At 36.9% G+C, this 18053-nt stretch overlaps 1 protein-coding gene across 1 annotated transcript in view; it reads left to right on the plus strand.

Annotated features, from left to right (window-relative positions):
- mavs (mitochondrial antiviral signaling protein) overlaps positions 1–17708 on the plus strand; it is a 54409-nt gene extending 36701 nt beyond the window's left edge. The window contains exon 5 of the mRNA XM_039751826.1: positions 15739–17708. Within this exon, the coding sequence (XP_039607760.1) occupies positions 15739–16458 (720 nt within the window). The 3' untranslated portion in view covers positions 16459–17708. The remainder of the gene's footprint in view (positions 1–15738) is intronic.
- Positions 17709–18053: the final 345 nt, after the last annotated feature.

The following is an 18053-nucleotide window of genomic DNA, read 5'->3' on the forward strand; positions in this document are numbered from 1 at the left end:
AAAAAAACAAAATAGGCCAATACCTTGTGATCACTTGGCAAAGGCACAGCAGATCAGACCAGAGGTTTAGATGGAGGATTCTAGAAGTGTTGGGCAGGAGGGCCAGCCACTACTTCAACATGGCACACATCTCTTCTTCCTTCTTCTTTAACTGCTGCCCCATAACACGACCGGACTCTTCCACTTCATTGTAACTCTTAAAAACACAGAAGATACACGATGTTCACTCACAGAGTCCAAACATCAATAAAGTGTACCCTTACTTCTTATTCTGCCTCCTTTCTTGGTACACCTGAAGATCAATTATTACCAAAGTTAACCATCACAATAGATAAAGTTCTGCTTAGAGTAAAGTCTTACTAATAATATTATTTTTAATTACTGTGGTTTTTTGTTGGATTTTGAAAGAACCCCAACTTATTTGTCATACGTTTCATCATTTTTTTTCTTTTACATTACACATACAGTAGACATTGTGTTATGATCTCTGTATATCTGAACTTCTACTGTGATGTGTTCAGGTGTCATTACTTACATTTAAACATCTTCATTTTTCTCTCCTGCCTTAGTTTTGTTTTAAGTTAAAGTTAACTCTCAGCTCTTTCAAAATCCAACAACAAAGCACGTAACTTGAGAGAATAAATGTTATTTTGCAAATTGGAACAACATCTCTGTTTAGTGACTGCTGGTACTAATGCTCCTCAGTCTCTCTGTTTGTGGTGATTCACACTCTGAGGGTTTCCTGTCTAAAATTAAAAAGGCAGGCATCCTGTAGGGTCAAGAAAAAAAAAATACAATAAAGAGGCAGTGTTTTCCTAGCATTAGCAATAAGAAATAAGTTATTTCTAAGGAGCAAGCCTTCTCCATTACGAGAATCGCAAATCCAACACTTTCTGTTTCCTCCGAACATTGGAGGAATAAAAAATGGTGGGAGCATCCTGGGAAAGTTTTCATTTAATTAAATAAATATATTTGTACTAAAATTAACTAATTTATTAAAACTAAAATTGAAATTTAATTGTTATATCATTTAATTCCAGAATGTCTTTGAGTTGTTGCACTCATAAGTAAAAAAAATATCGGAGTGCAAAGGTTTAAATGAAGTAAATTGGAAACAAAAAATTAATAAAATGGTAAATTCAAAATAGTTAATCAAAAATTTCCTTATAAACAACATTTTTGTTAAAAATGCCTTACCTCAAGTTTACAGGTTGTGTTGTGTTGTTTGGGCGCCACCTACTGACTCTAGAAAGCCGCTGGGTTTGACTCTGGGGCCCTGAGGCGCTGTGCGCGTGCGCTTTTGGCTCCACCTATTTCTCTGATGGTGACAGTGGAGGATTTGTGTGCTGAAGTGACCATGCCGGCAGATCCTGGCTTGGAGATCTACATTACTAAACGAAGGTTGTATATGCAGTGGTGTGCGCGTTCAGGTGGAGGTTGCATTGTGCACAAAATGAAGGTTGTATATGCGGTGGTGTGCGCATTCGCTTTTGGGCGGCGGTTGTATTGTGCACAGCTTGCTTCTGGCCTCTGTGCATATATATAACCTTGATTTAGTAATATAGATATCATCCTTCTATATAAAAGCGGTCGGGAATGTCCTTCCGTCCCGCGAGTGTTACGCAGGCGTGGAGTTTCACACACGCCCCGTCCATTTTGCAATGCACGATGGGATTTGTAGTTTTGTTTTTCCAGGTAAAAGATGATTTTCTATTCCAGACTGTGCGATATCTTCTTCTTTCTTACTATACAAAAGCGGTCAGGATTGTCCTTCTGTCCCGTGAGTGGAAAGCGTTGCGGTATTCCGCTTATCACAGACTTACTACTTGCAGCTTGTGGTACGAAGCGACATGATGTGAGCAGAGTTCTGGTGCTCCCATCGTTCCCTTGCTTTTGTGCGCGATGCGCTGGAAAAATAGACAAATTATGTCTCTGGAAATAATTAATGTTGATGGAGTACAAATGCCTCACCTCGTAGTAAATACTGTATCAGTGGGGTTCAAAAGGGCGACCTCAATATAGAAAAAAAGTTTAAAATTCATCACAAAAATAACAGAAACTACGAGTATTAAAGTAATACCGGTCAAATGCAATATAACCAAATTAATGAGTTTGTATGAAATATCAAATTGATCTACATATTGAATTGCCTTAAGAAGTGGTCAACTTAAAAGTCGGTCGCCTTAAAAGGTGGGTCAGCCTAGTTCAGTTAAATGTATGTGTTTGTACTTCTCTTATACCAATAGCTTAAACGATAAGCTAATGACATGTGACAACAGCAGGTGCCCAGCCTGTCAGTGTGCCACATCAGACGCACACCACACTTCTCTGATGGCTTTGGATATAAACTTTAAAATTGCCTGTTTTCTGCCATATAATTTTTTCTACCAAACAAGGTTGAAGAAATCCATTTCAAAATTATTAATAAATAGTACCCAACTAACATTTATTCATAAAAAATTAATTCATAAGTATGACATTAATATATCCCCTAAATACAGTTTATGTACAATTGAAGACAAATCCCCCTCACATTTCTTTTATTTCTGCTATTCCAAAATGTTTTATAAAGATTTATTTCTGTTACTGTCTTCAATGACAAAACAGTCTCTCACTGTTTAAGTACAGTATTGTGCTTCTTCTGTATACAATTTTGAAGACTAAATGTTAGAAAATGCAGTAACTGTGGTTTCCTTGCTTTGTAAATTTCCGATACATAAGTGTAAAGTTCAGAATGTTAGACCCTCTATTATATTACATCTTTCTGTATGGAAATTGATATGTTAGAAATAGCTTTAAAAAACGGAAAACACACTAAAGCAATTAAGTAAGATTCTGAGCTGCTTCATTAACAATTTGTAATGTTATTATCTGCATCCCGCTTCATCATAATAACTTAGCTGTTGCTACTCTTGTATGTAATTTAGCCTTCATCATTATATATTTGTTAACTTTATTATGGAAAAACTATTGTATTGACGTAATCTGATATCAGCATAATAAAAAAATACTGATGGCTTTGGAGGGCACACTTTACATCGGTTGAGTGTCAGTCGTGCACTCCTAATTCTATTCCTAATTCGACACCTATTACATTGTTTTGCTTAATTATTAGCATGCCGTTTACTCTATAAGATAAAAAATGTGAACAAATGTTAAAAGAAACACACCACCAAATGCTAATAGGGTGTTACCAAATAAAATACATACATCCATTAACCCAAATACCGAAAATGCTGCGACTTTCACATTTAAACCACAAGATTACGAAGGTCGTATTGCAACTAAAAATTAAAATCCTTATTGCCTTTTTCATCAATACGATGTACTTACAAAAAGCTATAAGTATCCATTGTAAAGTTCACAGGCACACGTCGCATTTCATTTCGCTCCCTCTTCATTCGATTGGAGTTACATTTTTCAGGTGACGAATATTCTTCCAAGACGTTATAAAATTCAAAAATTGCCATCTTTTCCAGTAAGAAGTCCACTTACAGATGGAGATAAATAGCAACACAAAAATGTCTTGCAAGTACAATTCAAACCTCAGACTGGGGCGACGGTTCATCTTTCAGCAGGACAACAACCCTAAGCCCACAGCCAAGATATCAAAGGAGTGGCTTCAGGACAACTCCGTGAAGGTCCTTCAGTGGCCCAGCCAGAGCCCAGACTTGAATCCGATTGAACATCTCTGGAGAGATCTTAAAATGGCTGTGCACCGACACTTCCCATCTAACCTGATGGAGCTTGAGAGGTGCTGCAAAGAGGAATGGGCGAAACTGGCCAAGGATAGGGGTGCCAAGCTTGTGGCATCATATTCAAAAAGACTTGAGGCCGTAATTGCTGCCAAAGGTGCATCGACAAAGTATTGAGCAAAGGCTGTGAATACTTATGCACATGTAATTTCTCAGTTTTTTTATTTTTAATAAATTTGCAAAAACCTCAAGTAAACTTTTTCACGTCATTATGGGGTGCTGTGTGTCGAACTCTGAGGAAAAAAATGAATTTAATCCATTTTGGAATAAGGCTGTACCATAACAAAATGTGGAAAAAGTGATGTGCTGTGAATACTTTCCGGATGCACTGTACCTCAGCTCTAAAGGCAAAACCAAAGCCAGTAAAATGAAAAGATAAAGTAGCAGTTCATTATAAATAAAAAGCATTGCTTCATGTCTAAAAGTTAAATTTGCCTATTCAATTAGTAATAAATATCTGTACTGAGTCCCCCTTGGTGAAAGCACACTAATCCTTAGAACAGCACAACTCAGGGGCGGAGAAATCTCCTTGTATCTTGTTTCCATGTATTTCATCTCTAGCTCTTCTTCTGCTTAAAATGTCTCACAGCCACATTTTCTTAAAATTGCAAGATTGTAAAATAGTTATCTGCAAATTTTACAAACCAGTGACAAAGACTTGCTTTCAGAGAACAGTTCACAGCATTGATAGTACAGCCTGAAACTGCTATAGACTGATGGCAGGTGCCCTGATATGCTCTTGTGGATTGTAATTAATTTGCGGATTAGCTATTGGGGGGATTGGTTATTTTGCCTCTGAATAGATTGAAAATTTTCAAATCATTCTCTTATTTGGTAAATATTGCATCAATCTGGGTGTAATGGACTTTAGGCGTGCCAAGGAGCCTCTGAGACCTGTCACCATTCAGGGGTCTCCTGGGGTATTATTTGTCCCGTGAGTCTATTTTCTTTTTTTTGTTTCTGCTGCTGTATGCATGCAGATTTCCCTTTGGGATTAATAAAGTTTATCTAATCTATCGTAATAAAATGGATGAACTAAACAAGAAGCAAGCAACAAACAGATAATTGATATATGGTATATTCTGTATATCATTTGAAGGTCCCAGCACTCTTTTTTTTTTTTAGTTGAAAGGTCTTGTTAGCTCCAACATGCAAAGAGAGCTCTCTATCATTCACCAGCATTTGCTGCCAATAGATTTATGTCACATTTAAATAATTTTTAACACTTTTTGAGAAGAGCACTCTCAGCACCCATCTTCCTGTGTCTATACTGCATTGTTACACATAGCCCTTGTAACACTCTCATGTACAGTATACAGTATGTGAATCTCTATGTTACAGTAGGTTCTTTGTTCTGAAGACATTCATTACTGCATCACCCAATTTGATTACTTGCAGAGTTGATGTAATTTTATTTGCATGAAAAAGAGCAAGCAGTTGATCAATAAGACATGGGACTAGAGAAGTCTGAGCTTTTAAAAATGTTAGGTTTTTCTCTTGCTACTTACATGTGGATGAGTTTTAAGTTATGTCCTGCTCTGTTAAGAAGTATGAATGCTATTAAATAGTAACCGAGAATGTAGAACATGCGAATTGCTCCTGTCACACTTAAGTCTGCACATTAGTGAAACTGTTGATGGGGACAACTAAAAACTGCGTAACTGTTATGATTAGGCCTGAATAGCAAGGTCAAATCTACCAAAACATCTTGTAGCTACAAATGTTTCACATTCATTGTATTAAATTAAGTACAGACAGCAAAACAGTCCAAACGAGAATATACTGTAAAATTAAAATCACAAAAATAGTGAAGAAACCAAAAAAAAACACCTAACTAATTAAATCAAAGAGCAAACAGAAAAACTAATTCAAAAAGAAGAGGGCTTAATGACCAAAAACCAATACATCCAGACTCGAAAAGACAAAGCAATAATTTCAAAGAAATGGTATAATGCAAAACAAACATAAAACGTAGTCAAAGATTAAAGCTTACCAAGCACTAAATGTCACAGCACTATGGTTAGGGCAGCAGGTGCTATACATCACGCTCAAAAGCAGCCCACTTGACCACGGCATCCTAATAGATGCCCACATTGAAAAAGAAGAATATGGCAGTTGCTGTCAATTGCATCTGATGAGGTAAATCAGTTTCTGTTTTATTGGTGCAATTTATGCGTAGAAGTCTTACCACTGGCTAGTAGATGAGATTGACTTGCTAGGTCTGTCTCATCACTTGGCATAGGCCTTTAAAAGGTGAATTAGACTGGGAAAAAAAAATCAATCTGCCAAAAAATGGGTGAGCAGAATATCCAACCATATGGTATGGTATATGGTAGAAAGAAAGTATTGAATTTAGAGAGTACTCAGTTGAAAATCAGAGACTCGTACTCCAGCAAGATGACCATTGGATTTGACTTAAAACTTTTAGTACTGAGGGTGGAAGTATGGGTGAGAAGGGACAATTGAGATTGAGTTGTTTATGGGTAATTGCCAGGTGTAATTTATCCTGCCCCAATTTTTAGACAACTTGTTCTTAAACCCGGTGACTAAGATGTTAGTGCTTATACATAAGATATTAATAAGATATCTAATAAGATATATTAGTGCTATGATATTAGATATTAGTAAACAAAAATGTGGCTAGTTGAATCCTCCCTTTGTGACCTTGACCAAGTTATGTCAGCTTGAACTCTAGCAGCACAAAAAACAACTGTTCAGTGATTTTGTTGTTGGATGAAAGATTCAGGTAAATGCTGTATACAGTACATGTAGCACTGTAATCATATTACTGAACATTGATGAAAAGTGAAAACCTAATGTGTCAGACTTATCTATATTAATAAAAGGCAAAGCCCTCACTCACTCACTCACTCACTCACTCACTCACTGACTCATCACTAATTCTCCAACTTCCCATGTAGGTAGAAGGCTGAAATTTGGCAGGTTCATTCCTTACAGCTTCCTTACAAAAGTTGGGCAGGTTTCATTTCGAAATTTTACGCATAATGGTCATAACTAGAAGCTATTTTTCCCCATTTACTGTAAATGGAGTGGAGCTCGAAAGCCATGAGGGACGGAGTTTCGTGTGACATTATCACGCCTATCACGTAATCACGCATTACGTAGAAAACCAGAAAGAGCTACAAAAAGCGCTGAAGAAAACATGCATTATATAATTAACATGCATTATATAATTAAGAAGGCAGCGAAACAATTAGAAGCGAGCGAGTGACATATAAAACCATATTCAGCGGCTCCCATGAACTGACACAGTGCGCAGACAAAAACCAACAGTTCTAAAGAGTGCTGAACAAAAACCGAATTACACTGTATGACATCATCACGCCTCCCACGTAATCATGTGAACTGACTGTCAACGCAGAACGTAGAAAACCAGGAAGAGCTCCAAAAAGCGCTGAAGAAAACATGCATTATATAATTGAGAAGGCAGCGAAACAATAAGAAGCGAGCGAGTGACATATACAACCATATTCATGAGTGCTGCTACTTTGGAAACAAAGCACGGTGTAAATCTAAAGTTTAAATTAAGTTCATAGACAGGCTGCCGCTGGCGTTTGTAATTTAGTGCCTGCCCATATAAGGCCGTCCGTCAGCGGCAATCCAATAGAAACACTGCCGCTAAATATTCACGGGTGAAGGACTGGGCTTATGCAGAGGAAGATGAGATGGTCAGGGTGGTGTTTGGCACAAACTCAGCGAAACTGCGAGAGAAAGTTTTAAGTGCCGGGTCTTAGCTAACATTAAATACAGCCATGGACATAGGTGGCACCAGCACAGCTGGGAAACTTCGATGCATGTACACCGAGCGGCTCACGTGAACTGACGCAGTGCACAGATAAAAAGCAACAGTTCCAAAGAGTGCTGAACAAAAACCGAATTACACAATTGAGAAGGCAGAAAAAAAATATGAAGCGCCTGATACATACAAGCATATTCATAAGTGCAGCTACTGCGGAAACAAAGCACACGGTGGAAAAGTCAATGTCCGCTAAAGGAAGACAGTGTAAAAAAAAAACCCGTGCATGCAGTGTGTCACGTCTCAGATAAAGAGGAAGACGAGCTGTTTATTGATGCAGTAAGAAACGAATCGATGAATGAAACCTCTTATCTTTACAACGATTGACAAACATGGAATGTAACTTGAACACAACACATCCTACAAATACGAACCTGATTGAAAGAAATAATGATAATCAAATCCTTGATGACAGCAACACTCAATAACACTCACAAAACAATTACTGTATATTGACAATCATGTTACGTCATTTTTAAAATGTTCCCTTTTCTTTTTCATAACTTCTTTAACACACTACTTCTCCGCTGCGCTACGCGGGTATATATATATATGTATATGTATATATATATATATATATATATATATATATATATATATATATATATATATATATATATATATACTGTATACCCCGATCTACATACTCTCAAATAGACAAGCCACACACCGTGGCGCAATTGTAGAGGCTTCGCCTCTAGCGCCGACATCCGAGGTTCGATCCCCGAGAGGGGATGCACTGAGTATGTACGCTCGCTTTCTGATTCATTTTACCCTCGCATCCCCTTGGTTTGAGACGTATGAAAAAATATGCGGTTAACGCAGAATCATGTTCTTTTCTTAGCACAAGCACAGCTGAGAAGCTTCGATGCATGTACTCCATAACGCGTTAAAAAAAATAACGCATTTAATCACACTTTCAATTCCAAGCAAAGGGGAACTTTTCTCAGTGCATGATTTCCTGGTACATCGATTACATTGATGCACACATCAGAGCTACAAAAATGTTAGAGTCGTAATAAAGCGCGTTCCTACGACTGATCGGAGGAAAATTTCATTTCAAACGACTACCCGAGCGAAGCCTTGATAAAAGCATGGCTTTGTGCACACTGAAAAGCAAGCAAAATTAGATGCATTACAGAAAGCGGACTTTGTGGCTCTTACTGGGGATCATTGGACTTCCGTGACAGTTAGTAATTCTAATTACATCTAATTACAAATTGTTCAATGATCACACTGTTTTAGCCTAATGTACAAAATAATTTTGGCTAAGGTTACTCAGAGTTTAAAGATTAAGCTGGTCAAATTACCTTTTATGTTTCTGACTTATTTTTTTAAGAAGAAAAACTGCACTTTATTGTTGAAATTTTGGTTATTATTTTAAATACAATACCATTCTGAAAATGTACTTAAAATATCACTTTATTTTTAAGTCTACCCAATTTTAGCCAGGGATGATATTTTTGTTTCTGTTTTGAATTGAGATGCAGTTTAAATGCTTTTTTTTTTTTCCAGAAATTAAAAGAGCTTGAGTTTATAATATTCATGTCCATGTCTATTATTTGATTCTGTCGCCCACTAAAACCCTTTTAAATTACAAAAAAAAATTTGCGATTTGGGGCAAATTTTCATGTGTGATTACATACAATTAATCAAGATTAATTATTACACAGCCTCTATTTAAATAGATAAATTTTTTTAAATCGAGTCCCACTCCTAATATATATGTAGATATATATATATGAAGATTTGTATATATATGTGTATATACAGTATATATGTAGATATGTATACACTCACCTAAAGGATTATTAGGAACACCATATTAATACGGTGTTTGACCCCCTTTTGCCTTCAGAACTGCCTTAATTCTACGTGGCACTGATTCAACAAGGTGCTGAAAGCATTCTTTAGAAATGTTGGCCCATATTGATAGGATAGCATCTTGCAGTATTGAGATTTGTGGGATGCACATCCAGGGCACGAAGCTCCCGTTCCACCACATCCCAAAGATGCTCTGTTGGGTTGAGATCTGGTGACTGTGGGGGCCATTTTAGTACAGTGAACTCATTGTCATGTTCAAGAAACCAATTTGAAATGATTCGAGCTTTGTGACATGGTGCATTATCCTGCTGGAAGTAGCCATCAGAGGATGGGTACATGGTGGTCATGAAGGGATGGACATGGTCAGAAACAATACTCAGGTAGCCCATGGCATTTAAACGATGCCCAATTGGCACTAAGGGGCCTAAAGTGTGCCAAGAAAACATCCCCCACACCATTACACCACCACCACCAGCCTGCACAATGGTAACAAGGCATGATGGATCCATGTTCTCATTCTGTTTACGCCAAATTCTGACACTACCATTTGAATGTCTCAACAGAAATCGAGACTAATCAGACCAGGCAACATTTTTCCAGTCTTCAACTGTCCTATTTTGGTGAGCTTGTGCAAATTGTAGCCTCTTTTTCCTATTTGTAGTGGAGATTGGTGGTACCCGGTGGGGTCTTCTGCTGTTGTAGCCCATCCTCTTCAAGGTTGTGCGTGTTGTGGCTTCACAAATGCTTTGCTGTATTACTCGGTTGTAACGAGTGGTTATTTCAGTCAAAGTTGCTCATCTATCAGCTTGAATCAGTCGGCCCATTCTCCTCTGACCTCTAGCATCAACAAGGCATTTTCGCCCACAGGACTGCTGCATACTGGATGTTTTTCCCTTTTCACACCATTCTTTGTAAACCCTGGAAATGGTTGTGCGTGAAAATCCCAGTAACTGAGCAGATTGTGAAATACTCAGACCGGCCCGTCTGGCACGAACAACCATGCCACGCTCAAAATTTCTTAAATCACCTTTCTTTCCCATTCTGACATTCAGTTTGGAGTTCAGGAGATTGTCTTGACCAGGACCACACCCCTAAATGCATTGAAGCAACTGCCATGTGATTGGTTAATTAGATAATTGCATTAATGAGAAATTGAACAGGTGTTCCTAATAATCCTTTAGGTGAGTGTATATCTATATATATATATATATATATATATATATATATATATATATACAGTAATCCTCCTTGATCATGGGGTTGCGTTCCACCCCCGATAGGTGAAAATCATGAAGTAGAAACCATATGTTTGTATGGTTATTTTTATATATTTTAAGCCCTTATAAACTCTCCCACACTGTTTATAAATATTCCCCGCAGTTATACAGCATAATCCCTTTGTATTCTCTTAGATATTAGGTAAGATTCATTGAAATTATGTATATAAACACACTGTTTATATACAGTAAAACCTAAATATTATTTTAAAGATATTGAGTTTCTCCGATATCACATATGTTACAGCCATTACGATAGACAGGCCACCAGCAATAAATACGTACAACGCAAGAAAAATAGTATACAGTAAATGTGTGTACAGTGACACTAAACATACATACATGTACTAAGTACTGTAAGTAGAAAATTAAGTATGGTTACTCACCAACAATGACACGATGACTTTTCCGATAACAATGAGTTTAATTTTACTGCACAACAAAGGAGAGCGTTACAGTTCTTCCAAAGTAGCCACTTCAGGCGATTGTGTAGCACTGCCGTTGTTCTTCTTCTGGCAGTCTTCAATGCAAATTCCTAAAGCGGATTCCATTCAGACTACTGCCTTATTACATCCACTTACAACTCGTTTTGCACACTGGTTAAAAGGACACTGCGGCCGTAGATCTTATATTCCTTTCCTACTTTTTAAATAAAAAGAATCGTAGCCTTCAACAAATCCAAAACGTTTACCTTTTCGGCAATCGTTAACATCTTCCGTTTGCGCTTGGGCACGGCCCCTGAAGCAGTAGCAGATCGTTTTGGAGCCATAATGAAGGGTTTGACTATGCACAGAGATAAACACAAAAGAGCACAACTCTTTACACAGAGAAACACGTTGATGCTGAATGGCGAGGCGAGACTTCCTGGTTACCACTGCATTCAGCAGGCAGGAACTTAACTGCGTGCTCTGATTGGTTAGCTTCTCAGTCATCCGCCAATAGCGTCCCTTGTATGAAATCAACTGGGCAAACCAACTGAGGAAGCATGTACAGGAAGTAAAAAAGACACATTGTCCGAGAACCCGAAGCAGCGAAAAATCCAGCGTTATATATTTAATTATGCTTACATATAAAATCCATAGAGTGAAGCCGCGAAAGTCGAAGCGCGATATAGCGAGGGATTACTGTATATATGTATATATATGTATATATGTGTATATATATATGTGTGTGTGTGTGTGTGTGTGTGTATATATATATATATATATATATATAATATATATATATATATTAGCAAAATACCAAGCTTGAGAAGTAGTGTGTTAAAGAAGCAATGAAAAGAAAAGGAAACATTTTGAAAATAACGTAACATGATTGTCAATGTAATTGTTTTGTCACTGTTGTGAGTGATGAGTGTTGTTGTCATATATATATATATATATATTTACACACACACAAATAAACATATATATATACATATCTATACATATACACATATATATATACATACATATATATATATCTACATATATACACATACATATACATACACACATATATACACACAAATACATATATATATATACATACACACACACATATATATATAAACATATATATACATATACATACATATCTACATATATACACACACAGCTATTTCGTATCAGTGCAATACGCTGCTTGTTAAAACTCCCGCTCTTACGTGCAAGTCTGCGTGGATATTATGAACTATCGTATTTGTTCAAGTTCTATTTAAATTTTAAATAGAAGGAATTTTTATTTAGTCGACAGAAATATCTTTGGTAGGAATGGTAAAACAGACAGGAATATTATTCGTGAATAAATCAACTCAAACTTTAAACAACTTATAATATTTTGCTCTCCATAAAAATATATCCTGTCTAAATTATACAAGTTAGAAATAAAGTAAACGTTAAAAGAACAAACATTCAAATTTCTTTACTCTTATGTAATTTTATATAAAAAATAAACTTAGATTTTAAATATCCCAAAAGATTTTGCTCTCCATAAAAATATATCCTGTCAAAATTATACAAATTCAAATATGAACATGCTGCATAACAAAACCTGGAAATATAAATAAAATGTGTTCCTTTCAGCAATAACAAATCAAATCATTCAGTTGTCTTTGCTCATATGTCATTTTAGAGCTGGACGCCTGGCATCTTTTTTTGGCAACAAGTTCGTTTCTGTTTGGTGTGAGGTTCTGTGTTGTGGAGATTCTCAGGATGGATTGCAGGTGCTCATCAGTGAGGCGACTCCTGTGTGCTGTTTTGTTAGTCTTTATCACTGAGAAGAGCTTCTCACACAGATATGTGCTACCAAACATGCACAAGGTTCGAGCCGCATGTAGACGGACTTTTTTTGTTCTTCAAAGTCACCAAAGCTCCGTGCAAACTCAGTGCGCTCAGTTTATCAGCAAAGTGCGTATTTGGGAACACCGTAGTGACGACTTGGTTTAACATTACTTGGCAACAGGGAAAGTGGAGCAAGGTGCATTTGTGTCTCCCATAAAAGCAGCTTCACTTGAAATCACTTTGTGATTGTGCACGGGTAAAAACGTCCGCTGAAGTGTCAGATTCTTATTTAATTACTCTGCTTTCTGTATCTTCTGCATTGCATTCAGGTTACCCTGATGTTTTGTGTCATAGTGCCGTCTTAGATTAAATTCTGTAATTACAGCCACATTAGCTCCACAAATGAGACACACGGGTTCAGTAAACATATACTCAGCCTCCCATCGGTTTTTAAAGGCTCTATTTTCAGAATCAACTTTTCTCTTCAGCATCGTGTGAGCTAGCTTCGCAATAACTTGCAGCATCATAAGCTAGACTTGATTAACGCGTAAGTGTTGGCAAGGCAGCTGAAGCGCTGCATTATGGGATCTGTAGTTTATTGTGTTACCAGCGCTTCATATACCCGGGCCATTAATAACAATAATACAGTATATAAAATGATCTCTGGCCCATGAGTTTGACACATATGGACCAAATAGAACTTGAAAAGATATATTTTTTCAAATGTGATCATACAATTCAGATAGAGTTGACGCGCACTACAGCCTGCATGCCTCAATAAGTCATCCTCCCCTCGCTCTTACTTTTTTACCGTTCATCTAATGAGTATGGCTTTACCAAAACAATCATTGATGGCGAATAAAGTATCCATTATTCGAGTATGTAGATCGGGATATATATATATATATACATATATATATACCCGCGTATTGCAGCGAGAAGTAGTGTGTTAAAAAGCTAGAAAAGAAAAGGGAACATTTTAAAAATAACGTAACATGACTGTCAATATACAGTATTTGTTTTGTGAGTGTTACTGAGTGTTGCTGTCATCAAGGATTTGATTATCATTATTTCTTTCAATCAGGTTCGTATTTGTAGGATGTGTTGTGTTCAAGTTACATTCCGTGTTTGTCAATCGTTGTAAAGATGACAGGTTTCATTCATCGATTCGTTTCTTACTGCATCAATAAACAGCTCGTCTTCTTCTTTATCTGAGACCTGACACACTGCATGCAGGGTTTTTACACTGTCTTCCTTTAGCGGGACATTGACTTTTTCCAACGTGTGCTTTGTTTCCGCAGTAGCTGGATTTATGAATATGCTTGTATGTATCAGACGCTTCATATTTTTTGCTGCCTTTTCAATTGTGTAATTCGGTTTTGTTCAGCTCTTTGGAACTGTTGCTTTTATCTGTGCACTGCGTCAGTTCACGTGAGCCGCTCGGTGTACATGCATCGAGGGTTCCCAGCTGTGCTGGTGCCATCTCGTGCTATGTCCATGGCTGTATTTAATGTTACCTTAGTCCTGGCACTTAAAACTTTCTCTCGCAGTTTCGCTGAGTTTGTGTCAAACACCACCCTGACCATCTCATCTTCCTCTCCATAAGCACAGTCCTTCACCCGTGAATATTTACCCGTGGCAGTTTGCTATTGGATTGCCGCTGACGGACGGCCTTATATGGGCAGGCACTAAATTACAAACGCCAGCGGCAGCCTGTCTATGAACTTAATTTAAAGTGTAGGTTTACATCGTGCTTTGTTTCTGAAGTAGCAGAACTCATAAATATGGTTGTATATGTCACTCGCTCGCTTCTTATTGTTTCGCTGCCTTCTCAATTATATAATGCATGTTTTCTTCAGCGCTTTTTTGAGGTCTTCCTGGTTTTCTATGTACTGCGTGATTACGTGGGAGGCGTGATGATGTCACACGAAACTCCGCCCCACGCGTTCAAGCTCATCTCCATTACAGTAAATGGAGAAAAACAGCTTCCAGTTATGACCATTACGCGTAGAATTTCGATATAAAACCTTCCCAACTTTTGTAAGGAAGCTGTAAGGAATGAACCTGCCAAATTTCAGTCTTTCAGCCTTCCACCCACACGGGAAGTTGGAGAATTAGTGATGAGTCAGTGAGTGAGTGAGTGAGGGCTTTGCCTTTTATTAGTATAGATAATGCCAGCAACACTCATGACAATGACAACAACATTAACAATCATGTTACATTATTTTTAAAATTTTTCCTTTTCTTTTTCATAACTTCTTTAACACACTACTTCTCCGCTGCGAAGCGCAGGTATTGTGCTAGTTAGCATATATAAGAAAAAAATCTTCAGGAATGAAGATTAAGAATATGCTAGATTCTCAACAGCTGTTTCGTCTAGTTGAAACACTAGGCATACTTTGATTAGGCCCCATCTGCAAGGATTGTATTTTTTTAAGGGGGACCTAAAATTGTGCTGGAAACACTCATGAATGCTAATAAATAAGGACTTCCAGTAGCTTCTTTAGCTGTGTTTTCATTGCATCCTATACTAGTACAGTGAAAGGAGCGCCAAGAATGCATGATATTACTTTGCCGCCATCGCAGTGATTTAAACAATGCATGTTCTGAGGTCTATATATTTTATTTAAGTGCATTTTGTTCGAAAGAACAGAAAAGTCAGTGTGGTATGGTTATGTTTAGGTTTTTCTTTATGAATGACTTGCCAGATCGTTTATATTACAGTGATATATTTGGGTAATGCATATAAAAATTAGTATTAACAAAAGCTGACTATTACAGTCCCCATTTTATGTCTCTTTCAGACAGAAAATATCAGCCAGACTGTGCACCAGATAAAAGAAGATGCTCCCAGAATTCCCCAGTGTCACTTTTCCACCACACATGCTGCTGCATGTGGAGAAAGAGCCGAAAATATATTTGAAGAAGAACATTATAGCAAGCCTGGAATGCTGAGGTCAGAGCTTTTTCCAAATCTATCTGAGGAACCTTCATCAGCTTACTCTGGAGATTCAGTGAGACTAGAAATAAGTAATGTTTCATCAGATAGTGAAGAAACCACTGTGGAGAATAATCCAGAGGAAAATCACTACATATTTAGAAGTTTGTTGGATAGTTCTCCTTGTCAAAGTATGTTAGAGGACGGGCCTTTCAATAGAAATCAGCATTATAATGATCCAAATTCCTCATGGCCAAGTCCTTTTGGAAATGTCCTGTACAGAGGTACACCACCAGAAGAAAACACATACAGTTCCATCTCTTCATTAAGGGTGAACGAGGTTAAATTTTCTGAAGAGCCTATCAATGATCAAGTCAGTGCTGCAAATGAAGTTTCTGCTGCGAGGGCTTGTTCTAATACCAGGAATGATTATTGGAGCGCAGACAGAAGCATGCCTAATGTTTCAGCATCCACAGAGAAAAAGAAGGATGATGTAACTAGACCATCAAATCATTACGTGACTTTAGCAGTCCTAATTGGTGCAATGGCAGTTTCAGTATTCATCTGGAAAAAGATGCACAAGTGACGTACTTGAATTAAAATGTGGCACTTTTGTTGTGCATTTTTACTGTTCTTTTTCACCAAGTTCATAACTCATATTATGTTAGCTTTTCCTTACTTCTTAGCATACACACAGTATGCTTTAATTTTAAAGTATGGTTACTCTTATTGTATTAATATGATTTTATTCTCAGATACACATTAAAATATGAATACTTACAGCTATACATATTATTGGTAACACTGAGCGAACTTTTAACTTTTGTGTTGAAGTTATGCTCTTTGATTAAATTTTCACAAGTTGCAAATCATATCAAACTACGAATATGACATTTTTCCAGGGTGAACACTACCCCACTTTATATATAGACCAGTTGATTGGTAAAGGAAGACCGTGACTTCTACACTTCCCAGTAGGTCAGATATATACTGCTTAACTTTCATTACAATAGTTCTTTCTACAACTGACATGTACATCCTGTTTAACGACAGTTGGGTTACTCAAATAACAAACAGGACTGTTAAATTGTTTAATTTGCAAGTTCATTTTTAAGTACGTTTAAGGGCTTTTGCAGAATAAATGCATAACATTGGGACATTAAAAAGGGTAAAGTCTATAAAGTAACATTTATTTCTTTAATTTCTTCATAGGGATTGCAAACAAAAGGCAAATTATAATGTGGAAGTAACAGGCACAATATACTACAAATTCAATGTTAGTTCTGTATTAGGATCATTTGAGATGATTCACCCAATAAATGCTTATCAGTAACTAATACAACTTGGGTTATTGTTCATATATTTAATATGTTTCAATATGTTTGATAAAACACAAATTATGTGCGGTTTTGAGAATGATACTGTACACATCTTAGTCTATAAGCTGTTGTGGCAAATCTGGAAAAATCCAGGCACATACTTTGTTAAACACTCAGTACCATAACATAGTTAGAAAAGCTTTAGTTTCTGCTTTTATGTATTTTCATTTATTCCACATTTACAGCCCAAGTTGAAAAATTGGTAAATAATCTACAGCCCCAGCCATCAAGATGTTTCATTCATTAAGAACTGCTTTTGTCACTTTTATGAATTCACTTAAATTCATTTTTGTGGTATTGTGTATTATCAGCCTGATATTTCATAGCTCTTAATCTGTTTAAAGCAGTACCATGCTAGTGGAGTGTGACTCTGTACAGGGTGCTCCAGATCTAATTATGCACATCCATATCGTCTGGATGACTTTGATTTATGCAGGGACGATTCCAGTTCAGCGCGAACACGATTCTTCATGTTGTCAGTTTGCACACTTCTTGATGGTCTGGGATTTTTCGGGTGATTTTCTATGTAATAAACTTAAGTTGTAGTGTAATGAAAATTGCATAATTAGATCTGGACCACCCTATATTTTGGGCTACTAGTGTAATTTTTGTTCACTTTCCAGGAAAACAAAAATCATTCATACTTTAATATTCAAAAGGCTGTCTCTGTAATGACAATTAATATAGTACATTTACTGTAGCTACTTTTTCTAATCATCATATGCTAGTGATTACTATTAGTACTGTAATAGCAGTCTAGGACATATAATCTGAAACAATTCTGACACCCGACCCTACCCTA

The sequence above is a fragment of the Polypterus senegalus genome, chromosome 4, assembly GCF_016835505.1.
Source record: "Polypterus senegalus isolate Bchr_013 chromosome 4, ASM1683550v1, whole genome shotgun sequence".
NCBI classification, from domain to species: Eukaryota; Metazoa; Chordata; class Cladistia; order Polypteriformes; family Polypteridae; genus Polypterus; species Polypterus senegalus.